The following is a 16,583-nucleotide window of genomic DNA, read 5'->3' on the forward strand; positions in this document are numbered from 1 at the left end:
CTAAATTGGGTGCCAATAATTCATGTTCTACAATTAAAAAAATACTGTCGCTTGTGAACATGGTAAACATTTCTTGTAATTATAACACACCAGATGAATAACTTGCTAGGGGTCAGATTGGTCAGAATTGAGTGTGTCTTGCTTCTTCAGTTGTGTGATCTCAGGCGCTAGCTTTCACTCTTTGGGTCAGATAGGTGATGCTAGTTGTTCATGCACTGGTGATGTCTATGGTGGAGTTGTTCATGATAAGGGTATTTAATGACCTATTTTGAACCCCCCCTCTCGACGTTTGCCATGCTTAGCATTTTGTCAGCCTTGACCACAGTAGACCATATCGTATTTACTCCTGTAGGACCTGCTTCGGCCACTTTTGAGGTCCAAAATTTGAAGAACAAAAAAAAAGGTTTCACCAAACATTGGATTTTGAATGTTCTCTATCAGTGGATATCGCCCTAAATGTATTAAAAAGTTGCCGGAGTATGTAACAGCACAGATGGTACCGATGGTTACTGCTTGTTTTTGCTTCTCATTGCCCCCTTTCAGCCAGCACCAACAGCGAGCTTGATGCTAGGAGCATTTTTGGAGGGTAAGTGGCATCTTGATGTCATTTATTATTTATTTATTTATTTAAAAATACCTTACAATGCCCCTTTTCAGGGCATTGCGTAAGCGGAGCAACAAGCAAGTTACATAAATAAAATTAAATTGTTAATATAAAAAGCATGTATACATAAACAAAAGTTGAATGCAAGGGTACATACTAAGAGCAACATTAGCAAACAAATACAACCATAGAAATTGTATACACATATCATTGCCAAGCAACCAGAAGAAGAAGAATGTTTAAACACAATAAGAATATCACATGGTGGGAAAACAACCAGAATAAAGTATTGTAGCACACAAATCATCGCAGTAAAAAGCAAAACAATGATAGCAGGGGCTATGTACGTATAATAAACTCAAACTGAATAAACTGATGGTATGCGTATTGAGTCACGACCAGAACATTTCTGGGTTAGCTTTTGTAACTATGCTTTTGGGAAGGTCATTCCACAGGCAACTGACACGTCGAAGTGCTGACGAGTTAAATACGTCAGCATTACCATAGATGACGTTGTCTTTAATGAACACTTAATAGGAATCTTAAGTTAACCTAGCTGCACTAGGAAACTACGCTTCGGCAGTAGTGAAGCAACGACTCTTACCATGGCAGGAGGCTTAATAAGCAACAGTAAAGACTCATAAATGAAAGACAGGCTACGAAGACGTCGTGGAAGTTCTCGCACCAGTTCAGCATGACAGCATCTGCTTGGGCCCAATTAATTTTTATGGGTAGAGATGGACTACACAGTGTCTTGAAGAAGCCCAAGACTAAACTTAGCATGTTTTGACAATATCTGCTGCGTCTTAACTGCACAAATATAAGAAAATGCTTTAACAGTGCCCAAACAGGGACTATCACTGTAACGAACATTTCAACAAAGTGACTTGTCTTTGTCAGGGCAGCAACTCTTCCCTTAGCCACGTCCCCCCCCCACATTTTTTTAATACTTCGAGTTCCCCTTACACAGGTTGGCTTTAAAGTTTCTTGAGGATGCCGGTATATTGTGAGTTATCAGCCCCCTACACTTGTAGCGCATCCTCTCTCCGGAGGCTCCTGCTGCACCAGCATTTTCGCAGAGCACATGTCTCCCAGCTCTTGCGTTAAAAAGGCCCTGTTGAGACATCAGTGCTAATTTCACCTACAGATTCTATTGCATTATCCCTTCATAAATAAACATTAATGGTCGTGGCTAGCATCTCTAGTCATTGTCATTATTTCAACACTTATATATTTTATGCGAGTTACAGCAACTGATTTTAGGCCTATTTACAGCCATGTTACATCCACAATTCACGTTACATTTCTCCATTTCATAAATGATTTATTGAAAACTCATGACCATGTGTTTGGCTCTGTTAGGCCATATCTCGCCCTTGCGCCAAAAAAGTCCATACATCATCATCATCATCCCCTTACGTCCTATTTTATGCACCAGCTTATTCTTCCTGTCTTAATTCCTTCATTTGGAGTTGGGGAAAGTGAGCTGCTATCATAAATGCTGCTAAGGAAAGCAGTTGCTGCGATAAAGAAGACCAAGTCTCCTTGTAAGAACGTTGGTTCCAGCGACTATCTTGTGTTTGACCACTGTTCATCACTTCAAGCATCCATCTTCTTGTGAACTTCTGTTTCTGTCTTGTTAAGAAAATACTTCGCAATCCGTGATGCCACACTGCCATAGCAGCGTTGGGGTGACTGGTGCGGAATTCAAAAAAAGCATTGGCGATAGCTGCAGTGTGTGCATTAACCTTATTTGCCAATTGTAATGTCATTAAATAAAGTTATTTAGCTGGAAAAAAGTCAAACGAATGGCACTAGAAACATTAATAGACACATATTTTGTAGAACCATTTCGGTTTACACCAGAAATGGGCATTTCCTGTTCAGCCATAACTGCTGACCTTGGAGAAAGGGTGCATTCAATGGCTGTGCGAGTTGTGAGAAAAACTACGGGGCAAGTAGCTCTAAGTTTCAATACCACTAAGCATGTTTGTGTGGCACTGCTTGAATGCCAATCAATATTCAGGCATTAAACACTTAGCGACACTTTTTATGCCTGCACGGTATGGGCATTACACTGACTAATCTGGCAATTTTGACCTTCCTTGCGGTACGGTTGTCACATTCCCAGGATGTTTGGCAAGCACTCGGCGTCCCCGTATTCCGTGCTACCCACATCGCTCGAGGCGGAAGAGTACAACATGTCGCACCGCAGGCGTGGCAAGTGCGTCATCTTCAATAACAGGGTGAGTTTCTTCTGTGCAGCAGACTGGTTATACTAGCATCCCAACATTGCCGGCGTGTGAGACTGGATGACAAACTCTCAAAGAAGTCACTCCACAAGCGAACATAGATAACTCTGACCTAGTCGCTCTGTTGTATGCATGTAAATAGTTATCCTCTTTATCCTCTATGCTATCCTCTCCCTGTCCTTTTACTCCCTCACTGCTGACCACCATTCAGGTGTCGGCAGACTGCGCTAGACACAGTGCAGTCAGCAGCAATTTTCTCCCTTCCTTTTCGTTTATGTATTTATCTAAAGGAGCAACCAATTACTACTGCCGTGCCCTACTGCTGAGCAACCAGGTTTCAGTATCTATTACTGGCCTATGCAGCTGTGTTTCAATAAAGGTAGAGTGCAGGAAAATTTTTTTTTGTTGTTGTACATTCAGCTACGAATATTTGCAGATGGTGGGATCTGACATAAATAAATAAATAATGAATAAATGAAATCTTTGAAAAGGTTCTATTTCCTAGTAGTTTATGAAGTAGGGGGGCCAGTAAAGCGATACAACCCTATGTTTGCATATTGCTACGCTGGTCATCCAGTCTTCGACGTCTTCGAAGACGTCGCCATGGAACGACTTCGACACCGGTGGATTCTGAAGTGTATACCGGTTCGTCATAGCACGTTCCATACCGGTTGGGGTAGTATGAAGCGCTGCGGTGTCTTGAGGAGGCAGTCCCCGGATCCTGCGGCTGGTCCGATGGACGGGAGTGTGGACTAACACAGAGCTGGTGCTTCTGCTCCCAGGAGGAGTCTGCGGCATGAGTGAGAAGTACCCAGCACCTCCACCACTTTGCCACGCGCCTTCAAAAGGGGGCTGACGACGTTTATTGAGAGCAGGTGGGCTCTGGAGAAAATGGCGGCGAAAGCGAACTATCCAGCGGGGCGGTTAGCACGCGCACTTCTTTCTTCTTGCGCTTGCCCTATTCCCACTACTACAGGTGACAATATACTAGTACTAGTTTGCCAGTCAAGTGTACTTAGGTTTAGGCAAACGTTGAACAATACCAGCTGGCAAGAGTTAGTTCTAAGTAATCCACTGCAGCATCTCTTATAGCACAGGTGTTCAATAATAAAGTGTTAAATTGTTATAGTGTTCAACATTCCTAAAGCAATTCATGGACTGTAAGAGATGCTGTAATGGGCAGCTTTGGATTAGTTTTGACTGCCTGTGATTTTTTTAATGTGTGCCCAAAGCACAGTACACAAGCGTATTACATTCTGCCCGCATTGGAATTCGTCCACCGCGACAGAAAATTGAACCCACAGTTTCATGCTCAGCAGCAAATTACCATAGTCACTGAGCCTCTGTGGCATGTCCTAATGCTGCTTTGCTTTAGTGCGTTTAAGGGTTTCCACAGGCAAATGTTGAATCAAGCAAAATTGTTCCACTGCTGTTCTGGAAACCTCGCAGTGTTTGCTTTATGTGAAGTGATGGCTTTGTTGCGGAGCAAATTGTAACAGGAAGAGGCTGCACAATTCCTCGGCAATTCAAGATACCTGCGATGAGTAGGGCAATGTACACAGTAATCCTGTGCTGTGCTGGCACTTTTGGGGGTCTTGTTATGTTGGGTGCTGTCACCTGCTTTCAATCGGAGAGCCACTCAGAGAAGGCGCCACGCTTCTCGCCACGATGGGGCAGTATGAAGGAGCCAGTGAGCTCCGTATGAAAATCTGATAAATTTCTCCAATACATATTTTAATTTATGTTAAAATGTAATGTAATTGGTTTTCTTTATTAGTGACTCACCACCATTTACTTGTTATAAACAGGATGCCATGTGTCATCATCAGCAGCTGGTACTGTACTTTCGTAGTAGTGGCACTAATTCTGTCCTAATCGTGGATCATTTACGTGCCAACGAAAGGTCTGTTCTTGCAGAACGACTCACTCTCTCACTGCTTTGCCGTCGATACTTCCAGTTGTGTGGCGCCCTCACTCTAACCCTCGGCCCAACTGAAACCAGTAGTGCCAGAAAGGCATGGCCTCTGAGATAACCCTCTGCTCTCAACTGAAGCCAGTAGTGCCAGAAGGGCATGGCCTCCGAGAATGACAGTGGAGCGTGCAATTCTTGCACTGTGCTGAAATGTGGCTGATGTACCTGTCTCTGCTATTTATTGCCAATTATACGGATGCTCAAGGTGCATTCACGCCATCAACAGCTCTGCTGCCGTTGTAGGGCTGTCCCACTGACTTTGCATGGGCAGCTCGCGCACCTAGGGTTAGAGGGTTGCCAGAGACGAGGATTTCATTTGGCTGCAAAAACGACGAAACGAAGTGGATGCGCCGTCAACGCTGCGCTCAATCGCCTCAGTGGTGGAACAAGGGCGGCGTCCTTCCTTCTGCTGCTGGCATGAGCATTGTGCGCACGCACTGTCAGCACACTATCGTTCAAAACCGTCTGGCGTGAATACTGCTACATTGGGCTGGTTCCTGCCATACTCTTACTCGGATTGCAGGAATGCAGAGCCCGCTCTAGATTGGAGGCAGAGAAAGTGGTCCCAAGCCAAACGTTGAGCCACTCCCCAGAGCAATCGGTGGCCAGAAGAGGAAACATGGCAGGGCTTCTGCTGTTGTAAGCGAACAACACACAGATCTTGAGCTACCCACCCAATACTGCCATGCATTACAGCGTCCGACGATGGACACTGCAGGAGCCATCTGACCAAAACTTTGCCAGATCTCGGCCGCGCTCCCAGGTCAAAGTTGGGAGTGCCTCCTAGCACTCTGAAAGAGCCAGGCAAATGTGTTTCGTGCACTAAATTTTGATCAGCTGAATGTAAATGTGTGCCGCCAGAGAGCTCAAATACAACCAGTAAAATGAACCATTAAATTGAGGAAAAGACTGGCTGCCTCTGCTAATTTGTGATTTTTGCAACGAGGTGGCGTGCACAACAAGCAGTGGTGGTAAAAAAAAAGCATTTATTCGGAACATGAGTGAAAAGAAAGGACGACACACAGCACTGGGTTGACAACTTTGTAGGTCACGCTTTACTGTCCTCAATGGTTCAGAGGGCAGCACTTAGGGGGCACCACACTCCCACAAAATGAACAACCGAATAGCTGTGAGGAGGCGTTATTATCGTAGATTTATTAAGGCCTAGTGAAATTGGTCGAATGCCATTTTCTTTCATGTTCCGATGCAATTCAATGAGCATATTTTTCTTTTTCATTCATTGAGTAGCTTGAAAAACTTTGCCAGGATGATCTACATCAGCCAGCAGCTGCTTCAATTTTTACTTGCGCACAGAATCTCTGGTCTCAGTGGCAGTGGTCCATTTGTTGATTTGAAGCCTCGTTTTTTTTTTTTTTCAATTTAGCATGACTTGAGTTTTGCATCTAATGCTACCCCTCTGTGAGCAAGTCTTCAGAGTCTTCACATGCCTTCCTATGTCCCCTTTCCCTTGCAGACTTTTGAAAGCCACACAAAACTGAGTGAGCGAAGAGGCACGGACTTGGATGCAGATGACCTTCGGCGCTGCTTCCGTGATTTGGGCTTTGAAACTGTCATGTACACTGATCTGTCCTGCAACAAAACGCGGGACGTTCTGGAAATACGTAAGTTGCAGCAACCTTAAATAGCTTCGGTGACGTAGATGCATGGTCGTGGTGCCCTGTTGTTGAACACAACGTCATGGGTGTGATCCCCTGTTGTGGCAGCCACAATAAGGAATCTACAATGGCCACAATGGAATAAGCCACAATGGAGGAAGAATTGAAAGAATGCTTGTCTGGCTTAGATTTGTATGTGTTAAAGAAGCACAGGTGCTCAAAATTAAACTAAAGTACTTCACTATGGTGCGTCTTATAGCCAAGGAGCTGTGTTCTTAGTCAATTACTTTCGAAGATAAGATCATTTTCGTGAGATTTAATGTGGCTCAACATTGGACGAGTTGGTTTCTACAGATGACAGAGGCAGTGGCGCTATAGGATCAGCGGCACTCGGAGCGGTGGCCCGCCGCTGGTGCATTTCCCGACTGAAACACTCTTGTGACCTGAAAAGGCATTGATTACTGCATTCACTACAGAAAAGTTGCAGTTGTAGTACTGAACAGCTTCTTGTCATGTTCTCCAACGTGTGATGATGGGAAGGGTTACGTCCGGCAATTCCTCCTTTTACGGGTGTACGCGAGAGGGCGCCTGAAGCAGTAAGCTCGTTGACGTCCTCAGTTCCTTCACACAATGTTCCTCAGTTCTTCACAAACACAATGAAGTGCATGTGCTAGGCATGTGACATGCACCATATGCGGGTAGGAGGCCTTCAGCAGATGAGCAGCCTTGGGTATGTAGGTTGAGGTGTCTGTGTAGAGTCACAGGACCTTAGCATCTTTGACTCCTGTAATGTATAGAACTATCAGGGACTGGTTTATAGACTCCCATTTGTTCTCTCCAAAGGCGTCGAACACACTAGGAAAGGCCTTGTCTTCTCATCTGCTGCAAGCTTCTCAGCTACAAAGTGAGTGATAAAGCACCCCTTCACATTTGTCGTCTCACCTACGGAAACCCAGAAACCCAAATGCAAGAGTCGCGAAACCCTTCTTCGATTCTTCCTAATGTCTCTTCACGCATAGGCCGGAGGTAGTTCTTTCGCAATGTAGACTCGAATGGTATGCTGCGGTTGCAATATTTCTATAGGAATTGTTCTGCTAACTGCATGGTTTGCAGAACACGGTCTCTCCATCTGAAGTGTAGCACGGTAACGCAAGTAAGTGTCCACTGCCGAATCAACACTTTCTTGGTTGTCTTTCTTTTCGGCATGGAGGAGAAGCACAGAGGAGATTACCAGACCACTATACAACGATAAGAACAATAACGTAGACTGGGCCAGCGCGTTGTGGTTAAACCCAGTAGTAGAGTTCAGAAAAGTCATTCTTGCCAGGGAACATGAAAATCTGACTCTGCACTTGATAGCGAAACTGAAGGCTAAATATTGTTTTATAGATGCCGATGTTGAACATAGGCATTTATAGGTGTTAATACTATAAATAGCCACATGTGGGCATTATAAAAACAGTACTATATTTTTTCTTAAAATTCATTACATGCTCATATAATGAAAAGGGTTGATTATGAAGCAAGGAACAAAATAGGCATTTGCCTAAGGTCCGATCTATAGTACTAAAGCACCCGAAGTCATTAAGCTTTGCTAAGGGTACTCTCCTTCAAATTTCCATTCTTTTTTGTTTTCTGGAGTCAGCATATAGTGCCACTGTTTTTAATCAGCGAAATGTGCCCAGTGCCTGTTTGCTCCTTTGACAAATTATTCGTTGCCAATTCAGCCTCCCCATGACCCCCCCCCCCCCTTACCCCCTTTCACTGCCCAGCTGCTCCCCCCTGTACATTTGGGAAGTAGGGTCTCCATGGTTCCCGGACATTTCAAGGCAACGTTTGGTTCGTGGTAGCGTTTAATGATGTCCTTACGAATCAACCCTCACCACCCGCTCTCCGCTCTTCTCTCCCCCAGAATCTCCGCATGCTGGGTGACTAAAAATTACCGTAGTTACTCGCATAATGAGCACACTTTTTTTTTTCAAAAAATATGCGCAAAGTTGGGGTTCATTATGCAGGGTAAAATTTTGAGTGATTATATTTTTCTGCAGCCGCCTCTAAAAAGTCGCAGTTTCGCACGAAAGGCTTCATCGATTGCGATGGCAAATGCGTAGACAGCTACACGAAGTAAGGATAATAGTTTTATGGGCCGTATAAACTGGCAAACATTCATTAACTATGTAAATTAACACACTGAAGGACTGCGGACACTTGCTGTCAAAACGTTGGCGTGAGGAAGCGCAGCAGCCACAGCAAGCGAAGTGACCTTCATACTGTGCATCACTTCAACACAAACTGAGTGCATGCACAAAGGTATAAGCCACCGCCACACCTAGTCAGCCCCCGACACAGATCGCTATCAAGATAGGGCGCGTGCGACCGTGCAGTGTGCAGTTGCTGCGCCGCCCCCCTCCCTCCCATCCCCCCTATGCCATGCGTGCGACAGAATACGGTGAATTTTCTTTCCGCTTTCTTCCCTCGAACACGGGAGATTGAGGCGCGATCGTCGGCGCCAACGGCAAAAATGCGCCTGGAGTGTCCATATACTTGCTATGCAATAAAAAAAGGAGACGCGCGGTATGATTCGGCGTCCGATACAGTCGTACCTGCCGGACGCCTTATCAGACACCGAATCGTACCGTGTGCTTCCTACTTCACGGCAGCAAGTTCAAGGTGCATTCATTATGTGAGGAAAAGAAAAAACATACTTAATTGGAAAAGTCAGGGGTGCGTTCATCACGCTAGTGCCTTCATTATGCGAGTAAATGCGGTTCCACTTGCCTATCATGTGATGAGGGCCTGTTTCCCATGAGCCTTTCGTTTATATTTTTTCATGACTAAGCAGAGCTGTCGCATGGCGCTTTTTTCTTTTTTCATGGTATCCATGGTGCCCTACATTTCCTCACATTTTACACAGTTGCTAATCCGCCTTTTTCACAGCGTAAAGGCGCATGTGCTCTAGCGGATTAGTCCCAAAACATTTTGGAAAGGTCGCGTGTGCGGTTGTGCGGCCCAATCTTGGGGGAAAGGCCCTGAAAAAGAAAAAAGCACACGGACGCGCACTGCAGCAAACACTTGTGCCGTGTACCATGTTGCAACTCCACTTGTAGCTCTATGCCGGTGTGATACTGAAAACGTGCGTAGCGAAAGACTGCAACTCCATTTTAAAACCGAAAGCGGCCAGCTAGGCCTCCGTCCAGACTGCACAGTGGACCAGGTAGTTGTCGCGTTTCATTGATGGCTTGCAAATTTATTGAAAAAGCCCCACGTTACACTTGGGCGACACTTCAAAAACATCACGTTGCTGACAAAGTCTTCTTGCAGCGTTGACCCTCACTTGCTGGTGGTGGCAGCGTGTGCCTGACTTCCCGTACTTGTTTATGGTGCAGTAACACTGGTTCGATACGGGACCAATGAGACGCTGACACCAACGATTGGGCGACTATTCAGTGCAGTGTGTCACTGAGACCGTTTCATCATACCAGGCCGACAACGATGCAGCGGACGAGCGCTAGTTGTCTTCGTGTGACAGGCTTGTCGATGGCACCGACAAAATCAGTGTGCCGACCGTCGTTCGACCGAACCCCGCGCAATCGGCCGTCGAAGTGACAACGCGATAGCCGCAGCGCCTTCGTTTGTATAAATGATCAATTAGACTCAAAGTGAGTCGAAACATGCCTTCGAAGTTGAAATGCACAAGCTTCAATCCTCTCAAGCCGTGCACATTAAGTTTGAACCAATGTTGATCCTGTTTAGCGAAGGTTAGGTTAGGCCTGGCCTCATCGAGTTTGTGCACCCGCTACCGGGGGACCTGAACTTAAAAATAAGCCGTAACGACGAAGAAAGCTGCTCTTATAGTTCAGTTGTGACCCTATAGCGATTTTAACATCAACTACCGCGGCGCGTACACAATAAGCGGTAAGCGGCGACATAGTACTGTGCCAACATCTTGACGTTACTGTACTCGAAGGCTGCCGGTCGCATTCGCAACTTAAATGCATGGGTCTGCACGTGCTGTTATGCTGACACATTTCTTAATTCTAGAGATACATGTTTACCTCTACGTCAAACTGGGAAGCAAGAAACAGTACATTCGGTGCAGCAGCATAAACAACCACCTCGCTCAGTTACCAACGGTGTCAGCTATGGCATCCGCGTTTTCGCGAGAGAACTACGTGGTCTATAAATGAGCGCTTACGCCGAGCACAGTTTTTTCTAATAATATTTTATGACGCACCAACTGTAGGTATGATGAGGTTAAAGAAAATAGGAAGAACAGCGTGTAATATATGTATCTGGATCAAAGTCGCCTTGTTTAAGTGGCTTGGGCCCTCATATTGACTCGTCTCGGGGTAGAACAGTGCCCCTCATGTGCGCAGATATGTATGTCTTACTATGTTTTGGCATTATTTCATATTGCTACACGAGTGTGGTATTTGGTTGTTTGAACGATGCGCGCGGGCGCCATCACTCGAGAAAAGAAGAGGAAGAAGGAGCTGGGGCTCGCGCTGTGAGTCTAACCGGTCAGCGCTGCAACCGCTGTTGTAAATACAACCTGTAAATCGTTGGTCGTCTTACTGACTGGTCCTTCGCGTAACAATATCATTGATGCGCCGTTTGCACAATATTTGAAGCTAATAACGTCCTGTGACTTTGATGTCGATGTAAAGGAATGCGCCGCTTTGGTAAATCCAACATGAAAGGCTGCACTCGAAGACTTCTTGAATATGCGAAATCTCTAAAAAATGTGTAGAAGGAATACAAAAAGCAAATTGCAAGTGCAGAAATCGGCAACAAGAAACTCCAAGAAAGATGGAATTCAGCGTGCCTTTATCAGCCGCACTGTTAGCACAACAGTGCACTCAGGCCTGCTCACTCGGCAGTCAGTGAGTACTACGTGGCTTTGAAGAACAACATGCTGCCCCGGAGAAGCCATTAATAATTAATCACAACCGGCGAAAGCCATGGCATCCTTCCAAAATGGTTCCAGTGGCGTGCAGCAGAGGGCACCACAGGAAAATGAAAAAGGTGGATTGTGAGACAATTTTGAGTAGTCTAATGAGAGCTATCGCCTTGCTTTTTTTTTTTGTAGTTGGAAAGCAAGACTACTCGGACGATGACTGCTTTGTCTGCTGCTTCTTGACGCACGGTGAATGTGATGTTCTTTACGGAACGGATGGCAAGTTCCCGGTTGACACCGTCATGGAGCCTTTTCGTGGAGACGTCTGTCCCAGCCTCCTTGGCAAGCCCAAGCTGTTCTTCATTCAGGTCAGCATCTCTCAAATCTGTTTCCACACGAATCTAAACTATTTCACCTAGTGGACTCCTTCAGCATTGCAGGGTGACAAGGAATGCCTATTTTAGGGGACACTCAAGAAAAACACTAAATGAGGTTAGAATGATAGTGTTTTCTAAAACTTCTTTAATTTCGCATTAAGAGTTCAGTTACTAAGATAAAATGGACAGTAAACTTCTATTTCTTTTATTTCATGCCAAAACATTGGCGCCTGTACAACACGTAACGTTACGAATTCCAAAGCATTCTCTCATATTTCAGCCGTTTTGGGGCAGTAAAGTTATCGAAACTTGTTAAGTTCAGTCTTTGGCTTCTTTTTAGAATACAGTGTAGTCAATCTTGTAGTGCTACAGTAGAACCCCGTTGATACGTTCTTCACTGGACCGCAAAAAAAAACAGCATAAGAGCCAAGAAACACAAAGCCGAGAAACAGGAAAAATTGAGAAATGGGAGTAGTGTTGAACTGCACACAATATTATTTTAATTCTTACATGCGAAAAAAAGTTGTTTCGCCCGAAAGCCGAAGCATCGATTACGATAGCAAATTAGTAGACAGCCATACAAGGTAAGGATAGTAGTTTTATCGTCCGTATAAACTTGTAAACATTCGCTTATTAACTATATTAACAAGCATGGTGTCAGCGCCCACAGGCAAACATGAACACATCACACTCAATGAGCACGGACACGCACTGTCAAACGCTGGCGTGAGGAAGCGCCGCTGCAGAAGCAAGCGAAGTGACCTTTGCGCTGTTGTCTATCGCTTCAATGCAAACTGAGTGCCGAGAACACACAGCACGCACAAAGATACGAGCCACCGATGCACCTACACTGCCTAGACCCTGCCCCCAACGCAGATCGGTTTCCAGATACGGCCCGCGCGCCGCGGCGCAGTTCGCAGTTGATACAGTGGTTCGTTTTGAGAAAGGAAAGGTTAGCACTATCTTCTGCTGCAGTTGATGCCAGAGTACAACAACGCCCGCTATCCGACCTTCTTCCCGCTTTGTTCCCTCCTCGGTGCCTCAAGCGCAACGGAAGAAGGCGCGCTTCCTCCCGGCTTTTCTTTCTTTTGCGCGCGAGATTTAGACGCGGTCTTTGGGTCCCCTCACACGCTTTCACTTGCACATACAGCATACGGCGCACGGCGACGGCGTTATTGCCCTTGGACTTTATACGGAACATCTATGAGCGAAAACCAATTTTAGGGCCACAACGCGTCATAGACGCCATCTTTAGATTGTAAATGCTGATCTCAAGGGCCATACTTTTGCTGGCAGAAACCGAAAATACGTCATAAGTGTCGCCCCCGGCACTGGGCGGCCAATGCCATCGTCAAGCCGCCAAACCAAGCGACATGAAACGTCAAAATGGCTGCTCGGGCAGGCGCGGGGTGGCAGTTCGAAACATATGATGCGGGAACGGTCCCACAGTTGCGACGCAACAGCGGGGTTAGCAATGCATTGGGTTCTATGGGAGCTGTGCCGGGACCGGCCGAAAGCGACTGGGAAGATGCAGCACCCGGGAACATAACCGCGGGGTTCTACTGTAGAAGGTAACTAAGCCAAAGCAAATGTCATCAAAATTAGGGGTGTGCGAATACCAATAGTAAGTCTTGAATCGAATCAAGGAAAAAAGCCGCATATCAAATATCAAATAACAAAATTATTTAACAGAAGCTCAAATATTTACAAATTCTCATGCAAAAAAAGCAGCTGTTGCACATGATCTAGGGTCAACTTCTCCCTATGGGCTGTAACAATGTTTCCAGCCATCAAAAACAACTTTTCACTTGGAACACTCATTGCTAGAATGCCCATGTACTTCATGGCCATCTTGCTCAGTCCTGGGAGCTTGCTGCCTGTTTCTTTCCAGAACGCTAGAAGGTCTTGGTCCTTAGTGCAAGTGGGCTCTCGAAGATAATGCTGAAGCTCCTCGATGTCACTTGTAAATGAGATAAACTCTGTGCCTTCCTGGAAGCCCGCATGTATTCTGTCCTTGACAGCCGTGACTGTGTCGCTGTACAACTCCGGGATGATTGTCCTCGAAAACGTCGTGCGGCTGGGTATCCTGTATAATGGCTCCATGTGGTTCATCAGCTCTTTGAAACCTCGATTTTCGACACAGATGAAAGGCTGAAGGTCGAGCGCCAGCATTCAGGTCGTTATCGCCATTCTCTCGCACTGCGATAGGTCCTTACCCGACTTCAGCGCACTTTTGATGAGCGGCTGTGCACCGTCTGGTCTTCCTTGCTTCCCGCTGTCTGTAAAAAACACTGTGCAAAAAAAAATGCTTGTTCTTGAGATGGTTCTTGAGATGAACCGGTTCGCGTTTGTACTCGATGGCGTTCGAAGTTTCGTTTCACAGCTTTTGCACGTTGCCTCTTGGGCCGAGTTCTTTACGAAATGTTTCCAAATGGCCCTTTTCGTTCGTTCAGTCATGTCGCCCCTGACTGAGAGCAGGATAGTCGGACTACGTTTTCCGGCAGATAACACAGATAAATTCGGGAGCAGAACACGTTGGCTTGGTTTCCCACAGCGAGGGACTTGGTGGTTTCGGATTGCCCGGCAAAGACGCCAACGGCCAACAACGCAGAGCGTGCAGGGGAAACGGCGGAAGAGAGACTGGCGCCACCTCTATCCTGCTTGCAAAAGTAGGAAAGAAATTGGTTGGCTCAGCGGCCGAGAAGTGGTGCGAGTGCCGCCCACGCAGCGACGCGACGCAGCCAACACAGCATTCCATGTCAGCCGTGGGGCCGTGGTGTGCGGTTTCGCGGTTCACAATGGTGCGCTTTCGTTTTGTGCTCGCGAATGGCAGTCTCCGATTCCTCTCAAGTATATCTACAACTTTTTCTTGTGAAGGAAATGAGGAATGGTGCAACCAAGGCTGTTTTAGTTTAGTTTCATGGTTCGGCTGTGTCACGAACACATTTAAATCTGCGTGCTATCAGGATCATGGCATTCAAACTTTGTGTATTTAGAGTCTTTGCACTAGACCATGATGGAACAGTAGAACTGAAATGGGTTTCGCATATTACGCGCCAACCAGGCTCGCCGAATCTATTGAATATTTGAGTAACCGAACACTTAAGATTCGATTCGGGAGTCGAACTATCCGAGAAGTTACAATTTGATTCGTATTCGTATATTTGAGTATTTGCACACCCCTAATAAATATCTATGTTATCATTGCAATGTGGTGGGTGAACTTCAAGGTGGTGTCGCCAGCAGTCCTTTGTTTTTTCTTCTTTTCTGGCTTGCCATGCTTCCTTTCGCACTAAAAGTGGCTCTTGTGGTATTGCAGAAGCGTAATTTACTAATACAGCTCAGCTTATGTTTATATTTACTGCCACCTTAAGCTGCAATTTCCAGCTTGTGCTAGTGATTATTACACTGAGTGGTTCAGAAATTACAGGAAAAAGTAAAAGTTCAGTAATACGAAAAAGAGAGTCGCATGATGTGGTTTTCATTAAGAAACACAGAAATACATGTGAGTTTTAAAAATTGTGAACTATTTTATTGCCAGGTTAGTTACATTTGTTTCTGCCAGGGGCGCTTCAGTTGTGTCAGTAGTTTTAGATGTATAGATGTACTGTCGCACCCATTTATAACGAACACGACAGTTTCGCTAAAAATGGTCGTTATATCAGTAGCTTATTATGCGTGTATGCGCCCTCCAGAATGTGAAAAAATTAACGACCTTGAACCAAGGCATTGGCAGTTGCGATTAGACATCAATTTGGTGCAAAAATAATACTTCAGTTATCTTCATTTTTGTTTCTGGCACGTTTCTGCACCTAGCTGCAAATATTTGTGGGGAACAAAAAAAAGCCCTGCCTAAAGAGCCAGTGTCATAGCTCATTGAAAACGGACACCAGCCTTTAAGGGCTTCCCTAATCAGGACTGCGGGAAGAAGAAAAAAATGAAAGAAAGGAGGGAGTGATAGGCATGGTATTGCTATCGATGCTGTATCAGCAGAGAGAAACTGATGAGCTGAGGGGGAACGAAGAAGGCATAGAGTTTGCTACTACAGAAGAGTAGAATTTTGGGCCAGTTGGTGATGCATACTTGAATGCAGTGAGGCACGATAGATGGGACAGTGTAAGGTTCTCGAGACAGACAGGACAATGGCTACTGACAACCAGTGGCGCACTGACGGGAGGGGTTTCGGGGGTTGTAACCCCCCCCTGAGGCCGACTTAACCCCCCCTTTTGTTTAACCCCTTTTCTTTCCTTGCGCATTTGAGTACTGCAACTAAGGTGTAAGATGCGCAATCGTCTGCACACTCGCAAAAAGCGAAATTTTTGACAATTTCCCGCGAAGAAATTGAAATTAGTGCTGTTTGGATGGTATTGGCAAAGTCACCCCCCCCCCCCCCCCCCCTGGCAGAGATCCTGGGTGCGCTACTGCTTACAACTGTGAACATTTATTGGCAAATTTCGCTGCAACAGGACAATGTGTGCATGTATCCAAGACACTCTGAAACCAGCCACAAAAAGAGCACTCGCAATAAACAAGGCTATACGGCAAAAATTGCATACAACATGTGCACAATCTTTTCATGAAACATGATAATTGGGAAGCATGTGCATGCTAGCAACTGTGCACAACTGGCATAAAAAAGCAAAACAGAACTGATTGAACCAGCCTAGCTGTGGCTGCCCATGAATAACGTTTCTTTGTTTAAAGGTGCCACCAAAGTCATTTTAACGCACATATCAGATCCAGATATCCAACACCGCTTCCAAAAGCTCACGTTCTAATTTTATTTTTCCATAGCCTACAACTTCCGCATTCTTCAAACACGGATAACAACCGCAACTTTTGCAGTGCAAAGCAAGGTTCGATTC

General features: G+C 45.6%; 1 protein-coding gene across 1 annotated transcript in view; it reads left to right on the top strand.

Moving 5' to 3' along the window:
- The window catches only part of LOC119433223 (caspase-7), a 34,358-nt gene that overhangs the window by 1,969 nt on the left and 15,806 nt on the right, over window positions 1-16,583 (top strand). The window contains exons 2-5 of the mRNA XM_037700376.2: window positions 544-586; window positions 2,736-2,850; window positions 6,303-6,450; window positions 11,534-11,709. Of these exons, the coding sequence (XP_037556304.1) occupies window positions 544-586; window positions 2,736-2,850; window positions 6,303-6,450; window positions 11,534-11,709 (482 nt within the window). The remainder of the gene's footprint in view (window positions 1-543; window positions 587-2,735; window positions 2,851-6,302; window positions 6,451-11,533; window positions 11,710-16,583) is intronic.

This window comes from Dermacentor silvarum, chromosome 11 (genome assembly GCF_013339745.2).
Source record: "Dermacentor silvarum isolate Dsil-2018 chromosome 11, BIME_Dsil_1.4, whole genome shotgun sequence".
In the NCBI taxonomy this organism is placed as follows: domain Eukaryota; kingdom Metazoa; phylum Arthropoda; class Arachnida; order Ixodida; family Ixodidae; genus Dermacentor; species Dermacentor silvarum.